The sequence below is a fragment of the Eutrema salsugineum genome, unplaced genomic scaffold, assembly GCF_000478725.1.
Source record: "Eutrema salsugineum unplaced genomic scaffold, Eutsalg1_0 scaffold_18, whole genome shotgun sequence".
In the NCBI taxonomy this organism is placed as follows: Eukaryota; Viridiplantae; Streptophyta; class Magnoliopsida; order Brassicales; family Brassicaceae; genus Eutrema; species Eutrema salsugineum.
The window spans coordinates 1,278,899-1,295,156 of NW_006256846.1; the positions used below are offsets into that span (position 1 = coordinate 1,278,899).

At 36.4% G+C, this 16,258-nt stretch overlaps 3 protein-coding genes across 3 annotated transcripts; all 3 read right to left on the reverse strand.

Annotated features, from left to right (window-relative positions):
• Positions 1–590: 590 nt before the first annotated feature.
• LOC112087334 lies at positions 591–1,735 on the reverse strand. The gene is made up of 2 exons (XM_024157349.1): positions 1,532–1,735; positions 591–1,079 (listed from the first exon to the last, which is right to left on the reverse strand). Exons 1-2 carry the CDS (start codon positions 1,733–1,735, stop codon positions 591–593), a joined length of 693 nt encoding a protein of 230 aa, XP_024013117.1.
• Positions 1,736–10,294: 8,559 nt separating this feature from the next.
• LOC18020386 (aspartic proteinase CDR1) lies at positions 10,295–11,734 on the reverse strand. The gene has a single exon (XM_006402991.2). The coding sequence runs from the start codon at positions 11,717–11,719 to the stop codon at positions 10,400–10,402; it is 1,320 nt and encodes a 439-aa protein (XP_006403054.1). The 5' UTR covers positions 11,720–11,734; the 3' UTR covers positions 10,295–10,399.
• A 1,154-nt stretch (positions 11,735–12,888) lies between these two features.
• On the reverse strand, positions 12,889–15,934 carry LOC112087288 (triose phosphate/phosphate translocator, non-green plastid, chloroplastic). The gene is made up of 9 exons (XM_024157314.1): positions 15,413–15,934; positions 14,502–14,624; positions 14,254–14,406; positions 14,019–14,104; positions 13,839–13,923; positions 13,631–13,750; positions 13,480–13,548; positions 13,253–13,382; positions 12,889–13,159 (listed from the first exon to the last, which is right to left on the reverse strand). The coding sequence occupies exons 1-9, from the start codon at positions 15,800–15,802 to the stop codon at positions 13,083–13,085; spliced, it is 1,233 nt and encodes a 410-aa protein (XP_024013082.1). The 5' UTR covers positions 15,803–15,934; the 3' UTR covers positions 12,889–13,082.
• Positions 15,935–16,258: the final 324 nt, after the last annotated feature.

The following is a 16,258-nucleotide window of genomic DNA, read 5'->3' on the forward strand; positions in this document are numbered from 1 at the left end:
ACCAATGATGAGAAAATTAGATGTCAAGATTAAGTTCAAGTGAAATGAGCTAGTATATCTTGGCAGAAAAGATCTCCATGAATAGAAGTCCTCTGGTGGGAGTTCATAGTGTGAGTATTCTAGCTACCTCCTAGTAGAGTTTACAAACACATGGGTCTTACTCATCATCATTTTTTTTTCGGTGTTCCTGTTTTGAAAACCTTTTGAAAAATTTTTTTGAAAGATCTTTTATGGAACACAAACTCAAAACAAACCAAATTTCGCTACCAAGGGATGAACATCCTCCTCCAGACTTAAATCACACTGCCCCTAGTGTGAGAAATCTTTGAGAGGATGGGATAATGATGGATTGAAATTTGGAATGATTAGGTGTACTTACCTGGCGATATTCCGCGGCTCTTGATGTGTTTTCTGGTTCGTGATTTCTGTTCATCTTTTATTCGTTCTTCACTTAAAAACCTGAAATAACAGAAGACAAAAACAAAGCAGCAAAATAGAAAATGCAAATCAAAGGGAATAAGTAAAATACCAAGAGGGTTGCCTCCCACTAAGCGCTTGCTTAAATTCATTAGCTTGACTTTGATGATGCTTTAGCCTGGTGGATCTGCCAAGAGCATTTCTTCTCTTCCTTCTTCTTCTGCGAGGTATGGTTTGACACGCTGTCCATTAACTACAAATGTTTCTCCCTTCTTACCCCAAAGAATGAGTGCTCCGTATGGTTTGACTTCCTTTACTCTGAAAGCTCCAGACCATCTTGATCGTAGCTTTCCTGGAAAAAGCTTAAGGCGCGAATTGAAAAGAAGAACCCTGTCATTTGGAGCAAAAGACCGAGGTATGACCCTTTTGTCGTGATACGCCTTCGTCTTTTCCTTGTATATCTTGGAATTTTCATAAGCGTTATGGCGGATTTCTTCTAACTCGTGCATTTGAAGCATTCTTCTTTCTCCAACTGCCTTAAATTTCATGTTCATCTCCTTAATCGCCCAATGTGCTTTGTACTCGAGCTCCACAGGAAGGTGACATGCTTTTCCGTAAACAAGATTGAACTGTGTGGTCCCTAAAGGAGTTTTGTATGCTGTCTGATAGGCCCAAAGTGCATTGTCGAGTTTTTCAGACCAATCCTTGCAATTTACGCCATTTGTCTTTTGCAAAATCTATTTGATCTCTCTGTTAGAGATTTCCACTTTTCCACTTGTTTGAGGGTGATATGGAGATGCAATTTTATGTGTGACCCTGTTCTTTTTTAGCAGATTTTCGAAAACTCTGTTGATGAAATGGGATCCCCCATCGCTTATAACAATCCGAGGAATTCCAAAGCGAGGGAAAATGATTGATTGAAACAGTTTTATAACCACTTTTGCATCATTATTAGGGCTGGCAATTTCTTCTACCCATTTAGAGACATAGTCTACCGCTACTAAGATGTATTTGTTTCCAAAAGAATTTTGGAAAGGTCCCATAAAATCAATCCCCCATACATCAAAGATTTCGACTTCGAGAATAAAGTTTTGAGGCATCTCATTCCTCTTACTGATTTTTCCAATTCATTGGCACGAATAACAGTGTGAGATGTAGACGTGAGTGTCTTTAAACATAGTAGGCCACCGAAATCCTGCTTGAAGAACTTTGGAAACTGTTTTGTAGGTATCGAAATGTCCTGCATATGCTGAACTATGGCATCCAAACAGTGTTCCTTCCATTTCTTCTTCGGCGATGCACCTTCTGAATAAACCATCTACACATCTCCGATAGAGAAAAGGTTCATCCCAGAAATAGTGCCGAACTTCCATTAAAAACAGAATTCATCCACGCTCGTGATTCTCTATAGGTAGCTTTCGCCTCCTAAAGCGACTTCGCGCGATCACTTCTAGGTCTGGTAATTTGATACAACACTCTCGTGGCTCCAATTACTGAGATCAATTTCTAAGCGGATAGCAACAGAAACAGCATAGGGAACAAGAATGAACGAATGACTCCTAAAAGATTAATAACCCTAAATCGAACAAAGCATATGATCAATACATGAAATTTCCTTTGAAAAATCTCTTAAAAACCCAACAGGAAAATTACTCAGACATGGTTGAGTTTAACATCACAAAAGTTTTTAGATTGCAGAGAATTGAAATAGATAAAGGTTAGAAACGAAGAACAGAATGAAGCAGTAGAGCCGATGGTGCCCCTCTCGGTGGCTCCTCTTCACGGCGAGTCTCTCTCTCTAGGGTTTCTGGCAAAATGTGGCAAACCCTTCTAAATGACTTAAAAGAGGTTATATAGTGTCTTGAGACCTCGGGAACGCCTATGGCTTGCAGGAATAATGACAGGAATGACTTGGGATTTAAAATGGACTTCTGAGGCTCGGAAATAAGCTCCCCCACGGTCTACAATGTCGCATCCCTGGTGAATGATGTTTTGGCTGCGGATAAGCTTCTGACTGTGATGATTTTCCTTCACTGCATCGACCATATCTGTAGATCTAACCGTTCGATTGCTTTGATTCCTCTTTCATTGGAAATCTGGTTGTCTCCTCTATCTTGTGTTCAAATTCGGGGATGATCATACGGTGGGAAGGACTACATTTGTTTCCAAACTTCTGACGGTCCGAATTTATCCAAAGTTGTGCTTTTTGCTTCCAAATGCATTTCTTTTGTCAAAATATTCTGAAAAATATTTTGAGACTCTAAAACATGGAAATCACTTAAAAACCTTTAAAACTGAATGAAAACACCTGCATAAGACATTGAAAGTGATCAATAAAAGTGGTCAAAATCAGGTGTTATCATTGTTCAATTTGATTTCATCTGCCGTGAAATTCCATGATGGGTATGTATTTAATCTTGATAAATCTGTTGAGAAAGGCCAAAAATTTTCAGGGATGAAGAGTCATGACTGCCATGTGTTTATGCAACGGTTACTTCCTTTCGAATTTGCTGAACTCCTACCAGAAAATGTCCATGAAGTACTTGTAGGCATTGGAGCATTTTTCCGTGATCTTAGTCCTCTGAAGCACTTGGACGTTATCAGAAGATGTAGTTGCACAGCTGGCTGCAAATATTCCTATATTGCTAATTTAGAGAAGATCTTCCCACACGCTATTTTTGATGTTATGGAACATCTACCTATTCATCTCCCTCACGAAGCATAACTAGGTGGACCAGTTCAGTTTAGGTGGATATATCCGTTTGAGCAATTCATGAAACATTTAACAGGAAAGGCCAAAAACCTAGCCAAAGTTGAAGGCTTTATCGTTTCAGGAAGTTTGACAGATAAAACGTCGCATTTCACATCGTACTCTTTTGCTCCAAAAGTTCGTACACGAAAATGAGCTCAACGACATTATGATGATGGGGGGTGTGGGACAAACTTATGCAGTAGAAGGTGTACCAAACATTTTCTCACCGGTCAGACGTCTTAGTGGAAAACTGATGGAAACTTGTTGGTCCAATGAAAAAGACTATCACAGTGCACATACATACATCCTCCTAAACTGTGATGAACTGGCTCCGTTGGAGAGGTTGTTAATTTAGGATTATATTAGTTAGTAATACATATTGATTATTAGAATTTTACTATGTTGTATTCTGCAGCATTTTTGTAAGTCAGGTTCGAGAATGCATTGAAGGCATCAGAAAATGAAATAAATGATCGAAAAGACCAACGGGAATCTCTCTATCGACGATTTTAAAATCATTTGAATGACACCAATTAGTTTTTGTTTAATATTTTTCTAAATATTTTGAATTTATATGAAATTTATTATACTTATTTTTATTATTTTTGATTTTTTTAATTAATTTTTTTGGTTTATTGTAAATGTATTAGGGTTTACCATTTAAAATATAGATTTTAGGTTTAAGTGGTTAGGGTCTAGTACTTTAGTGTTTACGTTGTAGGGTTTAGGATTTATTATTTTACTGTTTATGGTTTAGGATTTAGGGTTTAAATAAGAGGATTTAGGTTTTAGGGTTTAGGGTTTAGTGTATTGTTTTTTATCTTACTCGAATAAAATGAAAATGTGGTGTTAACGAGTAAATGTTATCTGTTAATGAATTGTTATTTGAAAGGAATCTATGTTATCGGCATAGGATAAAGTTAGTAATAGTTTTCATATGTAGTTATCAGATTTATATACATTAAAGTTAGCAAACAATAACAATATTACTTGAACCGTTATGTCATTTACCGATGCCTAACTTCATTATCTACCACACAACACTTGGATACATCAAATCCTGTGTCAAACGATGGGATCATTATCCATGTTATATCTGTGCAGAGCTAATTCCCTTTTTTCTTTGTAGGATCAAGTGAAGTTGACGTTATGAGGAGTAGGGGTAATACAGAGAAAAAAAATGATGTGGCAGGACCAAACTAATTTTGGATCATCTTTTGGTATCTACTTAATTTTTTGATCAACTTTTTCGTTTTAAATAGAATCACTCTTCATGTTAAACATGTTTTTTGTGAATATAGATAATAAAAATGTAATATCTCTATATTATTATCTAATTCTTAGTTTGAGTCTAATTCGACTTATCTAGTGATTTCGCTCTTTCTTGCAAGTCATCTTCTTCTTCTCTAGGCATGCGGCTTTCCCTCTCCTTCTTCAAAGTTGTCAAATATTTTGTTTTCCATTTATATGTTCATTTGTTTTCTGATTTTCTATCCCTAGAAAAAAAAAATCATTTCTTATTTGAGGATTTGGGTTAGTTAGTCATAATTCAGCTTAAAAACCTTCTTTTTTTTTTCTTCGTGTTCTTAAAGAAGACAAATATTGAGTAGAGACGGTCGTTGGCTTTTATCAATAGAAACTATCAGTAACTCTATGAATTTTTTTACGGTTGGTCATAAATTTGTGTTAAGGAATCCCGGAAATGATAAGAATAGAAATTTTGGAATAAAACTCAATTACCCGTTTTCTCTTTCTCATTTGATAGCAATCTTCTTGGTTCGTTCTCCTTACGGTTTTTTTCACTTTGGAACTCACACAAGAGATGTGCAACTCAAAGAGTGATATGATCATGGAGAGCACTCGAAACATAGAGCTAGAACCTGAGGAAGGAGAGCTTGTATCTGAGGAACAAGAGCATGATCAAGAAGAGGCTTTAGTAATTCCGAATGGTCCCATGACAAGATCAAGGACTAAGAAGTTTAAAGAGGCCGTTGGAGGAGTTCTAAGACAAGCACAACATTTGGCTAAAGAGGGAAAAGAGTTCATCACAAATACTTTGGTTGTGATCCAAGTCCTCGCTTAGTGGACTTGTGATCCAATCTTGTACTCTTTTTCCCCACCACTAGTTTTGTCCCAATGGGTTTTCTAGTGATGGGTTTTTAATGAGGCAAGGTTGGATCACCTTCGCAATAAGTTCAGCCCAAAGGAGCCAGCCAAGAGAAGAGGAGCGTGTGAAGATATTTGAAAATCAACTTAGACAGCTCATACTTATATTTCCTAGACATGTTTATTGATTGGCCGAGACTCTCTTCTTTTCCTTTATATTCTCTTGTAATCTCATTTGAGAAACCATCTTTCTTTTATCTAAAAACTTTTCTAAGTAAGATCATTTGTTCTTTTGAACATCTTAGTTTGTGAGTGTGTCATATTTCTCAAACACCCGATTCTTAGGTGTGTAATATCCTCAGAATCAAACCGGAAAATCAAAGGTCTTCTGAAGCCTTTGTCGACCCATCGATCCACTTCCTTGTCCTTTGAGTCGTTTGTATTTCAGAGTTCAAGCTTGTCCGATCCAGTCTTTAGAGTGCCGATTCAGGGAGGAACACAAAACCTTTTTTTTTTGCTTCGTGTTCTTAAAGAAGACAAATATTGAGTAGAGACGGTCGTTGGCTTTTATCAGTAGAAACTATTCAGTTACTCTATGAATTTTTTTACGGTTGGTCATAATTTTGTGTTTAAGGAATCCTGGAAATGAGAAGAATAGAAATTTTGGAATCAGACTCAATTACCCGTTTTCTCTTTCTCATTTGATAGCAATCTTCTTGGTTCGTTCTCCTTACGGTTGTTTTCACTTTGGAACTCACACAAGAGATCTGCAACTCAAAGAGTCTCTTTGTTTTCGCATAAGGTACGTATAATTGTTATAATACAATAAGCCAAAATCAATTCAAGTGTCTCTCCGGTCATCTTAGAGTATTCTTTCCATGCATGCAGTGATGCAGGACCTTAACTTGGACATGCCAGCCAGTTTTGGTAAGGTTTCACTTCCTCTAGATAGGAGATGGGTAGAGAAGCAGTCATTTGTAGGTATCGGAATTTAATTTTGATGGATTGGAAGGTAAGAAGTAGTTGGTATCGTTCCTATCGTTTATGCTTTGGAAAATAGTATTTATAATGGTTTGTAGTCATTAGACAAAATACATTGGACTTTTTTTTAAAACAAAAAAATACATTATCTTGGTAGCCAAGGTTAATGTGATATCATTTTAATATTATTGGTAGTATACGATTCCAATTTCTGTGAATGTTCCATAAAAAAATAGAATATATTACAATATATTGAATGTGATTTACTTTTATATATTGATCGAAGATGTAATTCTTACTTGTGAATAAATAATTGACTCTTTCATTCCATAAAAGAGTAGAACATATATAACAGTTACACTCTAATGTTAATTATATATTGCACTCCAACGATTTCGATGATACATTTGGGACTATTTCAAGGTAACTGTTTAATTTATATAATCGCTATTATATTATTTGGGAAAAGTTAAGTTAAATGACTTCAGCAAATAATCCATGATTTTTTAAGGGTTATTAGGTGGAAGGACATAAGTCAGAGTTCAAATTTGCACCATTAAAATAATCAGTTTATTACATGAAAAATTATACAGCATCACATCCTCTATTACAAGCAATATTATCCATTCTCAATCAATGACACTCAAAAATTTTCTTTCTGACATCCTCATTTTATTGCTTTAGATACTTACTTTTCTTTTTTTTCCCATTTCAAATTTCAAACCACCAACTTTATCTTCTTTCTCTTTTTATTCCTCTCTTCTCTCCCACCGTGGTTAAAAATCTCCCACCACCGACAAAATCTTCGTCGCCACTTCAAAATCCATAAACACCATGACTAAATCCCTCACCGCCGAGACGATTTCAGAAGCTGCCGCGACGAAACCCCTCGCACTCTCTATTTATAGCTTTTCCACCCCAAGCTCACTTTCTGGACAGGTTTTCTCCACATCTTCGATTCGTTATTCTTTGTACATTGTTTCTTATTCGTGTTTCGCATCTACAAAGTTTTTCTTCAGGTCCCTTAGATCTAAATGCCACTTTTGTTTATCAGATTTACGTTTTCACATATATTTGCTCTATAGTAGTGTTAAACCTTCCATTTCGAGTTAGTTTTATACCCGTCCACTTTATGTTACAGAAGTTCTATTCAATTTCGGCATAAATCAGACCCAAGAAATATGTTAAAATTTTGACTATTAATAGTTGTTTACTTTTTGTCAAATCTCTGTGTACCTATTTTTCTATTAATAGTTGTCTACCTCTCGTTTCGTTTTCAGAATGGCCAACATTCCTCTAGCTACAGATGCATCCCCTATTGAACCTCTACGTGTATCGTTGAATCATGTGCTTCTAAATTTATTGCGGTCAACTTAGATGTTAGTTGTTTTCTATTAATAGTTGTCTACTTTATCTTTGTTCAGATCGCTTAATAGTAGTCTACTTTAATAGTTGTCTACGTTATCTTTGTTTTCTGCTAAAAGTTGTCTTATATTTGTCTACTAATAGTTGTCTACTTTATTAGTATATACAGAATGGCAAACAATGTATCTCTCCAGCTTCAGATGTATTGATCGATGTCTTTGTAAGAGTAGAGAGAGAATCTGCGGACTTCAGCTGTTAGACCGTTCATTCCCCGAATGCGGTTGGAAACACCACTTGAAGTGTTGTGAGCATTGCTACCTGTTCACTCATTACCAAATTGTGAGGAAATGTTCTTGCACCTTAGTTATCTGCCATAGTAAACTACCTATGTGTAGATGACTATGTTATGTATTCTTGTTATGAACCTTTTTTTGTAGTCAACTACTATTTAATTATGAACATTTTGTTTCGCATTTGTAGCGTACAATTTTATCTGTATATTAATTGCTATATACTTATTAATTGTAGTTGAAATTTTTGTATCTAACTACTTAGTATTACTTTCTATTAAGATGCCTAGCGTTATGTACTCGGATTTTAAATAAAAAACAATCGACAACAAGATAAAAAAAGTCAGAAATACCCCTATTATACTGTTCATAGTAGCCTAGCGAAGAAACACTAACATAGCATACCCGAATTCAGAGTCTGTTAAAGATCAGGTTTGTACTTGTATAAGTATATATAGTCAAACATTTTATAGTCACCTTTTTTGTATCCATCTACTGTAACTGTTCAGGCAACCGAGGATATTTCAGACCTCCCAGATCTGAATTCCAAGTCTGCTAAGTTCAAGTTCGTATTCATCTATTAATAGTCATATATTTTATAATAGTTTTTTCATTCCTCTAGTGATATTGTTTAGGCAACCGAGAATATGTTAGCTTTTCCAGATCCAAATTCTGAATTCGCTTAAGTTCAGGTTCATATACATCTAATAGTACCCATCTATTTTATAATCGTTTTTTATTAGTCTAGTGATACTGTTCAGGCAACCGAGGATATGTTAGACCTCCCATTTTCGAATTTCAAATCCGCTAACAACCAAGTTTGTATTTATCTATTTGTAGCCGTCTATTTTGTAAATGATTATTTTGATTTATATACTGTTACTACTTAGACAATCGACGATAATGGAGGTGCAGACAATCAGACCCGAATTCCGAGTTAGATAAAGGACAGGTTTTGTATCCATCTACTAATAGTTGTCTATGTAATTCATATATGTAATTGCCTATGTCTTTTGTTTATTTTTGACTGTTCAGGTTATCGATGATAATGCTGGCCGAACCGATCCAAATACCGAAGAAGCTCGGGAACAAGTACGCAATCGACTTTTAATATTCGTCTATTTATGTATAAATTGTAGACACTGCTATCATTCCAAAATTAACACTGCTATCATTCCAAAGTCGACTTTAAATTACTTTTATTATCCCAAAAGTAGACACTGCTATCGTTCCAAAGTTGATAGTAGCGTCTTAAACTTTAAAAAGCAACATCATTGTCGTGTCAGCAAAAAGCAATGTTTATGATAAGGGAGCAAGGAGTTTTTAGGATTCGCCTAATTGTCAGAAACCAAACTATTATTTCTGCAATTCACCCATTTTTTTAATGGATCAGCAAACGGGTCATAAGCAAGATCCGTGTCTCCAAAAATCCGGATCAAAAGATCCGCGTCTTTTACTTTCGGATCATATAAATATTTGGACGATGATACGCTTAATGATTTTTTTTGTTTGTTCTTTTTTATAGTGACATTTCATTTCATGTAATATTCTACAAAACAATGTTCATTTTTTAAAATGTCTACTTAAATAATAGTATAGAAATATGTTAGTGTTTCTTATTGGAAAATAATATTACAGCAATATAGAAGAAGATGATTTGCAAGAAAGACAGAAATTAGTTGGCAAAATCAAAATAGATTCCAAGTAAGGATTGGATTCCTAATTATGAGATTGCAAGGGAGAAACCTACAAAGAAATAGAAACCCTTTTGTCTTCTCATGGTTAGACACTATTTTTGTCGGGATTTATTTTTTTTTTGTCATTTAAATTTGTTTCCTTTTAATTATCCGAAAATGTGTAATCCTTAATTTGTAGGATGACTTTTGGGTCTTGCAAATAATAAATATATCTTGACAATGCCTCAACTCAGTTAGAATTAAGCAAAAAAATAATATGCACTACAATTTGTAATGTTTATACCAATATATATTTTTACAAAATAATTTTACTTAATTATAGACAAAAAAAGTTTCTCAAACTATAGCGCTGATTAATTTCTAGTCAAATACAAAATGGAAACATAAATATATTATTAATATCACTGCTATCAAATCACAAACTCAACATTAAAACTCAACTACCAAATTACAAACTACTGTACAGATAAAAACCAACTATCAAGTCATAAATGACACTCACACAAATCCTACTTTCCAAACACTTTGTAATATCAAAACTAATATATGTCTAATATAAAAGTTATCAACTAATATCTAAATTTTAATAAAATTTAATGTACTCGCCGAACAAACATCGTTAAACACCCATGAGGGTTCAGAATCGAGTGGATGATTAAAATATTTGCTGAAAAGAAGCGCTGCATAATCATAACGAACATAGAAATTTGAAACAACCACTTAGGCTAAATGAACTCAGCCATTATTAGAATGAAAACATAAACTAGAAAGAAGATATTCACCAGAACCGTCTACATCTTTGCACAATCCGCGGGCTTAAATGACACCGTTTTAGAAACGGTGTCATATCCAACAAGAAAGTTCATCTGTGATAAATTCCCGTAAATGGCTAAGTCCTCGCTCCCACGGAAGGCGAAGCAAACCAGCTCCTCTGAGAGCTGCACAAAGGAATTGGAGGAGTCTAACTTCACATCTGCTCCATCGAAATGCATAGTAATTACTGGGACTTTCAGATTAGCGGTTGCGCTGTAACACAGACTCAATGGACTCTCTGGGTCGTTTTGCCTCTCAGCATCGATTGAGGACGCAACCGCATCCTCGAGCTCGGAGTAAAATGTGGTGGGTAGCATCGTCAGAGTTGTGCCCGAATCGATGATGATGTTTCCCTCTCCCTCGCCGCTTCCAGGATCTGAGACTGGGAATTTGATATTCTTGCTTCCCACGCTAATGGAAGCTAGGGTTAGGTAATAGAAGGTCTCTCGTGATTTCGTGATCAAAGGAGTTGAGACAGCTCCTGTTCCTGACACGACGGCACTGGTTCCGAAGTTGATATTGCTCGTTTTACCGTTTTCTGAAGATAGAGGGATCAAGCAGTATGAGAATTTGCCATCTATCGACTCACCGAGTTGCGAAATGAGCGAAACCGGACCACCACCAAGTCCGACGATTCCGGAGCCCTCCTTGTTAAATGTTCCATTGTTGTTGTGACCACATCCGATGATAACATTTTTGAGCTGCACTGGGCGATTATTAGTCGACCCGAGCGTTAAGGTGTCCGCAGCGACATTACCGTTTGTATAAGAGTGATCTCCGTAAGACATGGAGTAAGAGCAAGTATTGTCTTCTGTGGAACAAGAGGCTTGATTTCCAAGGGCGCTACATTGGCTTGAGGAGCAAGAAAAATCTTTGTATGTAGAAGACGCTTTAGGGTCAAAGAGAGGATCATTCTGAGTGTAACAGTCATCGCATGGTTTGCATTGCGTCCAGAGGAGATCGCTTCCCGTGTCAGCAATCGCCATGATCGGGAATGGAGGTGTCCCGAGGGATATATTCATGAGATATTCACCCCTATTTGAGGTGATCTCAGTTTGGGGCGAGTCAACTGATGCATCTTTGCTAGAGAAATGGACAACATGGTTTACGGATCGGCGGATAGCGTTTCTCAAACGCTGAGATGAGGTTTCCGTCGGTTTGTAGAAAGGAGATTTAGGAGAATCGCGGTGGATCAGATCCGTGGTGAAGCCGAGTTTTGTATGTGCGTTTGCGTTTGAGAGAAAAGGTGAAGAGAGTATACATAGAGAAATAAGAACTGTAGAGAATATAGAAGCCATTGTATTCGTATTTTAAGTCAATGGTGAGTTTTCTGTTTGTTTCTTTGACAATCTAATGTATTGATATTTATAACATTAATAGGATAATGGAAAATTAATGGCAATACATGCTGAGATTTTGATATTTTGAGTAAGTAATCTACAAATTTATTTCTCATTTGTGTTTAACGAATCTGACAGATAAGAAAATATACTAGAGAAGATTTTCTTATCTTAAAATAAAAGAAAATAGATTTCCTCATATTAATGCATATATTTCACTATTGCATTCATTTCATGTGGAAGTGTTTCTTGTTGCCTGTATCTTCATGTTGTATTTTCTTTAAATGCTAACATATATTCCTCCTCTTTGGATCTTATATTCTTCAAAGCATTTAACATATATAGACGGAAATTCTCATGAATTAGTGACTTATTTCTCATTTTGGTTAATGTATCATTCACCTAAACACGTGTCTACATGATTTTCTTAATTTATTTGGTATATCAATCTCCTCAGTTTAGTGCACTACGTATAATTTTCACAATCTTATCTTTATAAAAACATTCCTATGTTAGCTCAATTATTATCCTAAAATTTTGAAATGATATTTGCATTGATTCACACTATTTTAAATTTCAATTATTAAAAAAACATAGTTTTTTAAATATATTTTATTTTAGGGTTAATTTGTGTAATTGCACTTTTGGGTTTTATTTTGTAAATATGTTTGTTAAGAAGAAAAGAAAAACCCAAATTATAGAATCTAACACACAAGTCATCTAGAAATGGGGAAGACAAGTTACAGTTTTACTTTTAAAACCCTAATAAAAGAAAGAGCTGCGTAGTTTCAGCGCATGAGAAAAAACGAGTTGATGATGGCATAGAATTTCTAGACGTAGCAACGGATCACATGGCTGGTGGGACGTATTCAGAAGATCATTGGTAAGCGTTGAGTATTGTCGGAGAGGGTTTATCGAGAAATTGATCAAAGTAGGGAAAGGATGGTGAAAGGTTCCAATACTAATTCTCTCAAACCTTGTAACGATTTTGGGTCAATCAAGAGCCAAATGTACCGGCAGTATAGAAAAATAGACCACTTTTGTTTCAGTGGTGTTTTTTTACGAATTACGTGTGAGGACTGAGGACCAATTATTGTTGGAAAACTGTTAAGTATAGCAATGTCTAGTAACGGAAAGAGAATAACCAACTCATATTAAATGCTAAGAGGTGGCTGCGATGAAAAACTGAGAAATAGATGAAACGTATCAAGAACCCGCAAAAGAATAAAACCATCTATGTGAAAAACTTCAGCTTAAGAAAATTGTATTATATATAAATCCAGAGCGGGTGTGATGGCATTAGGCACTAGCAGATAATTGCTTAAGCAGTCTTAGGCTTTGGCTTGATTCGCTTCACTCTCGAGTATAAGAAGACTCCCGCTAGAGCGATCCCGGTTCCTACAAATAAGCAAAATAAAGAAACCAACAATGAGCTTCAAAAGATCGTGCAAGACAGGTTCACTAGCCGAGAATAAGGGACTGGATATTTACCAAAAGCATTAACAGGCGAGACCGGTGTCTTGAAGAAGATGACAGAGCTCACGATAACCACGACACGCTTCACACAGTTTCCTACAGAATGTGTAACCGGTGATACTCTTGCCAGTATCATGTACGATACCTATAGTTTCCACATTTTGTCAAAATCCTTCAATTCAAAAATCTTATGATGCGCTTAAGTGAACCAACAAAATCAGTAGAGAGAAAGATAGCCTCACCTGCTGGTACGCGTGGAAGCAGAGTGCAGCAATAAGAGACTTTGTATAGATTTGTTGAACATTCACACCCTGAAACCGAAATGTGGTGTTAGGGACTGTAAACATTTGTGAAGGATACAAAGGACTAATGTTGCAATGTATATAAACTCACAGCTGATTGGATGTATGAAGGAGTGAACTTGATTCCTTCGGAGAAGAAAGTCACAGGAGCCATCAGGAAGAGAGACATCAATGTTATTATAGAGAAGAGGGTGATGTTGTCCAAAGAATCCTGCCAACAAGCAACATAAAGATTTGTTTTTATTTTTCTAAATCACAAAAAATTGACTAAATTTCCAATCCATGCGCAGGAAACTTACGTCTTTCTTTACCATGACTTTTTTACTCAGCACATTACGGGATTGGTTAGTCAAGTTTGAAGCCATTGCACTCAAAAATCCAGCCCTGCCACAAAAGCAGTAATTGTAGTAAATATCTGCAAGTTATCAGAGAAATAGTTCATCACCAACTCAAATGTCACAATACTCGAACAAACTTACCAGTTGAATGAGACCTCTGTCACGGAAGCAAGTGCAACTCCACCAACGATTGGTATGATGGAACCGATGACCCATGGAGTGGGCACCTACGAAGAAAGTAATAAATCAAGCTCTAAAACATCCAAACTGTTGAAGTTGCACATGTTATACACAAATTAAACACAGTCAAAGAAGCTCATAGGAAAGCATGAGCATCAAGATGAGAAAGAAAAACGTAAATCAGAGAAGAGCTTACCTCCCCGAGAAACATAGCAGACAACACAACAGAGAAGAAAGGCTCCATGGCTTTAATGGTGTGAGTAAACGAAACGGAAACTTTCCCGAGGCTCATGTTAGTAAACAGATTACCAAGTGTGTGCACAACTGCAAGTGGTAAGATGGCCGCTAGCTATCAATGTAAGAAAATATCAGTGTGTGAGTAACATATCTCCAGAATAAGAACCATTTAAGCGATTAACAGTCTCCAGGAAAAACAAAAAGCACCTGAGCACCACTGATCTTCGGTCTCTTATACAGGTTAAGAGCCCACATGAAGGTAATGAGCACACTACCGACAGCAAACTGAACCAAAGTGACAGTCATTGGGGCGTGTAGAGCTTTCAAAACCTGCAAGAACAAGAAACAAGAAACTGTTATTGGTTCTTTTAGTATAAAGCAATAAATCAGCAATCAGCAGGGTGAATCTCTTTCCAGTTTCATATGATAATAATATATAATCTAATTTTTGAATTCTCCGTTCCTAATCAAAACAGATCCGTCACTGAAATCTTGGGACTAAACGAAGCATGTACAGAAAGCGAAACATTGGACTCAGAGTAAACAAACAAGGCTTTCAGAATAAGAAACAAGAAACTACTATGAATTCTCTCAGAATCAAACAGTAAAACATATCAAAAAAAGTATCAGCAATCAGCGGGACAAATCTCTCTCCAATTTCCCATGACCCTAACGATATCATCAAAATTCTCAATTCATCATCCTATATTTATCTCCATTTCTAACAAAAACTGATAAAACACTGAAACCTGAAATCACTAAAGTAAACATGTACAGAAAACTATGTCAGAATAAACGACCCATATAATAAAACAATATAACATATCAAGAATCAAATCAGCAGTCCACAGGACAAATCTCTCTACAGTTTCATGACCCTCAGATATAATTAAATTTCAGAATTCTTCAACCTACACTTATCTCCGTTCCTAATCAAAGCAGATACAACACGATTGAACAGAAAGGTGAGTCTAATTTTTTACAAAATATTTAATCTATCAAACTTATAACAGCTTTGTTCAAACACTGTCAAACACTGAATCTCAAAACAAATAAACATCTACAGAAAGCGAAATATTGGGCTCAGATTAAATCAACCGGGAAGAAGCTAAACGTACCTGTTTATTGTAGATGTTGAAGTAAATATTGAAAAGGTACCAAAACGCAAACAATAAGCCAAGCTCTAGAATCTTCGTCAGTTTTCCACTCTGTTCTCCTTCGTCAGCGCTTTCGGGAACTGCAGTAGCGGCGGTTTTGAAACGGTTCATATGGAGAGAAGGGGAGATCGAAGGAACACCGGACCAAGCACGAAGCGGCGAATCAGATGAGGCGAGACGCCAAGATCGGTGAGATAAAGAAGGAATAGAGACGACATTTAGTGGAGAGACGTTGAGATCGTGGAAGTTGGAAGAGGAAGAAGCCGTTACGGATTGGCGAAGAGAGAGACGCCGTGGTTTCAGGAGAGGGAGTGACGGAGATAGGGAAAAAACGGCGGAGCTCTGCATCATCTCAGCGTTGGAGATCTGAATCAGAGGTTGGTGGAAGAAGAAGGCGTTGGAGACTCCGTCGAGTGGGTTGGTGAGGGGCTGATACGAATACTCTCAACGAGCAACTATGAAATAAGGAGGCGACTGAGTAATAGATTTATTGAAACGAAAAGAGGTGTATAATTTTTTTTTAACCTTACTACCACAACGATAATCTATCACTTCTTTTGGTTGAAAAGTCCGCCTTTCAAAACTTTAGGCTTTGCACCTAATAGAATAGTCAAATTGGGCTCTGACCCGCAGTGGTGCGGGTTTGGGCTTCATAAAATTTGTCTAAATAAAAAACGGGTTACGCAGTCCAAACCCGCGTGGAAGTTAGGGTTTTGCAGATCGAATCAGAGCGGAACCGCGGATTTGCGGGTCAACCCGCAGAATTTGATATTTTCTTGTAAAGTTCGAAAAGTGAAGTATTTTGTT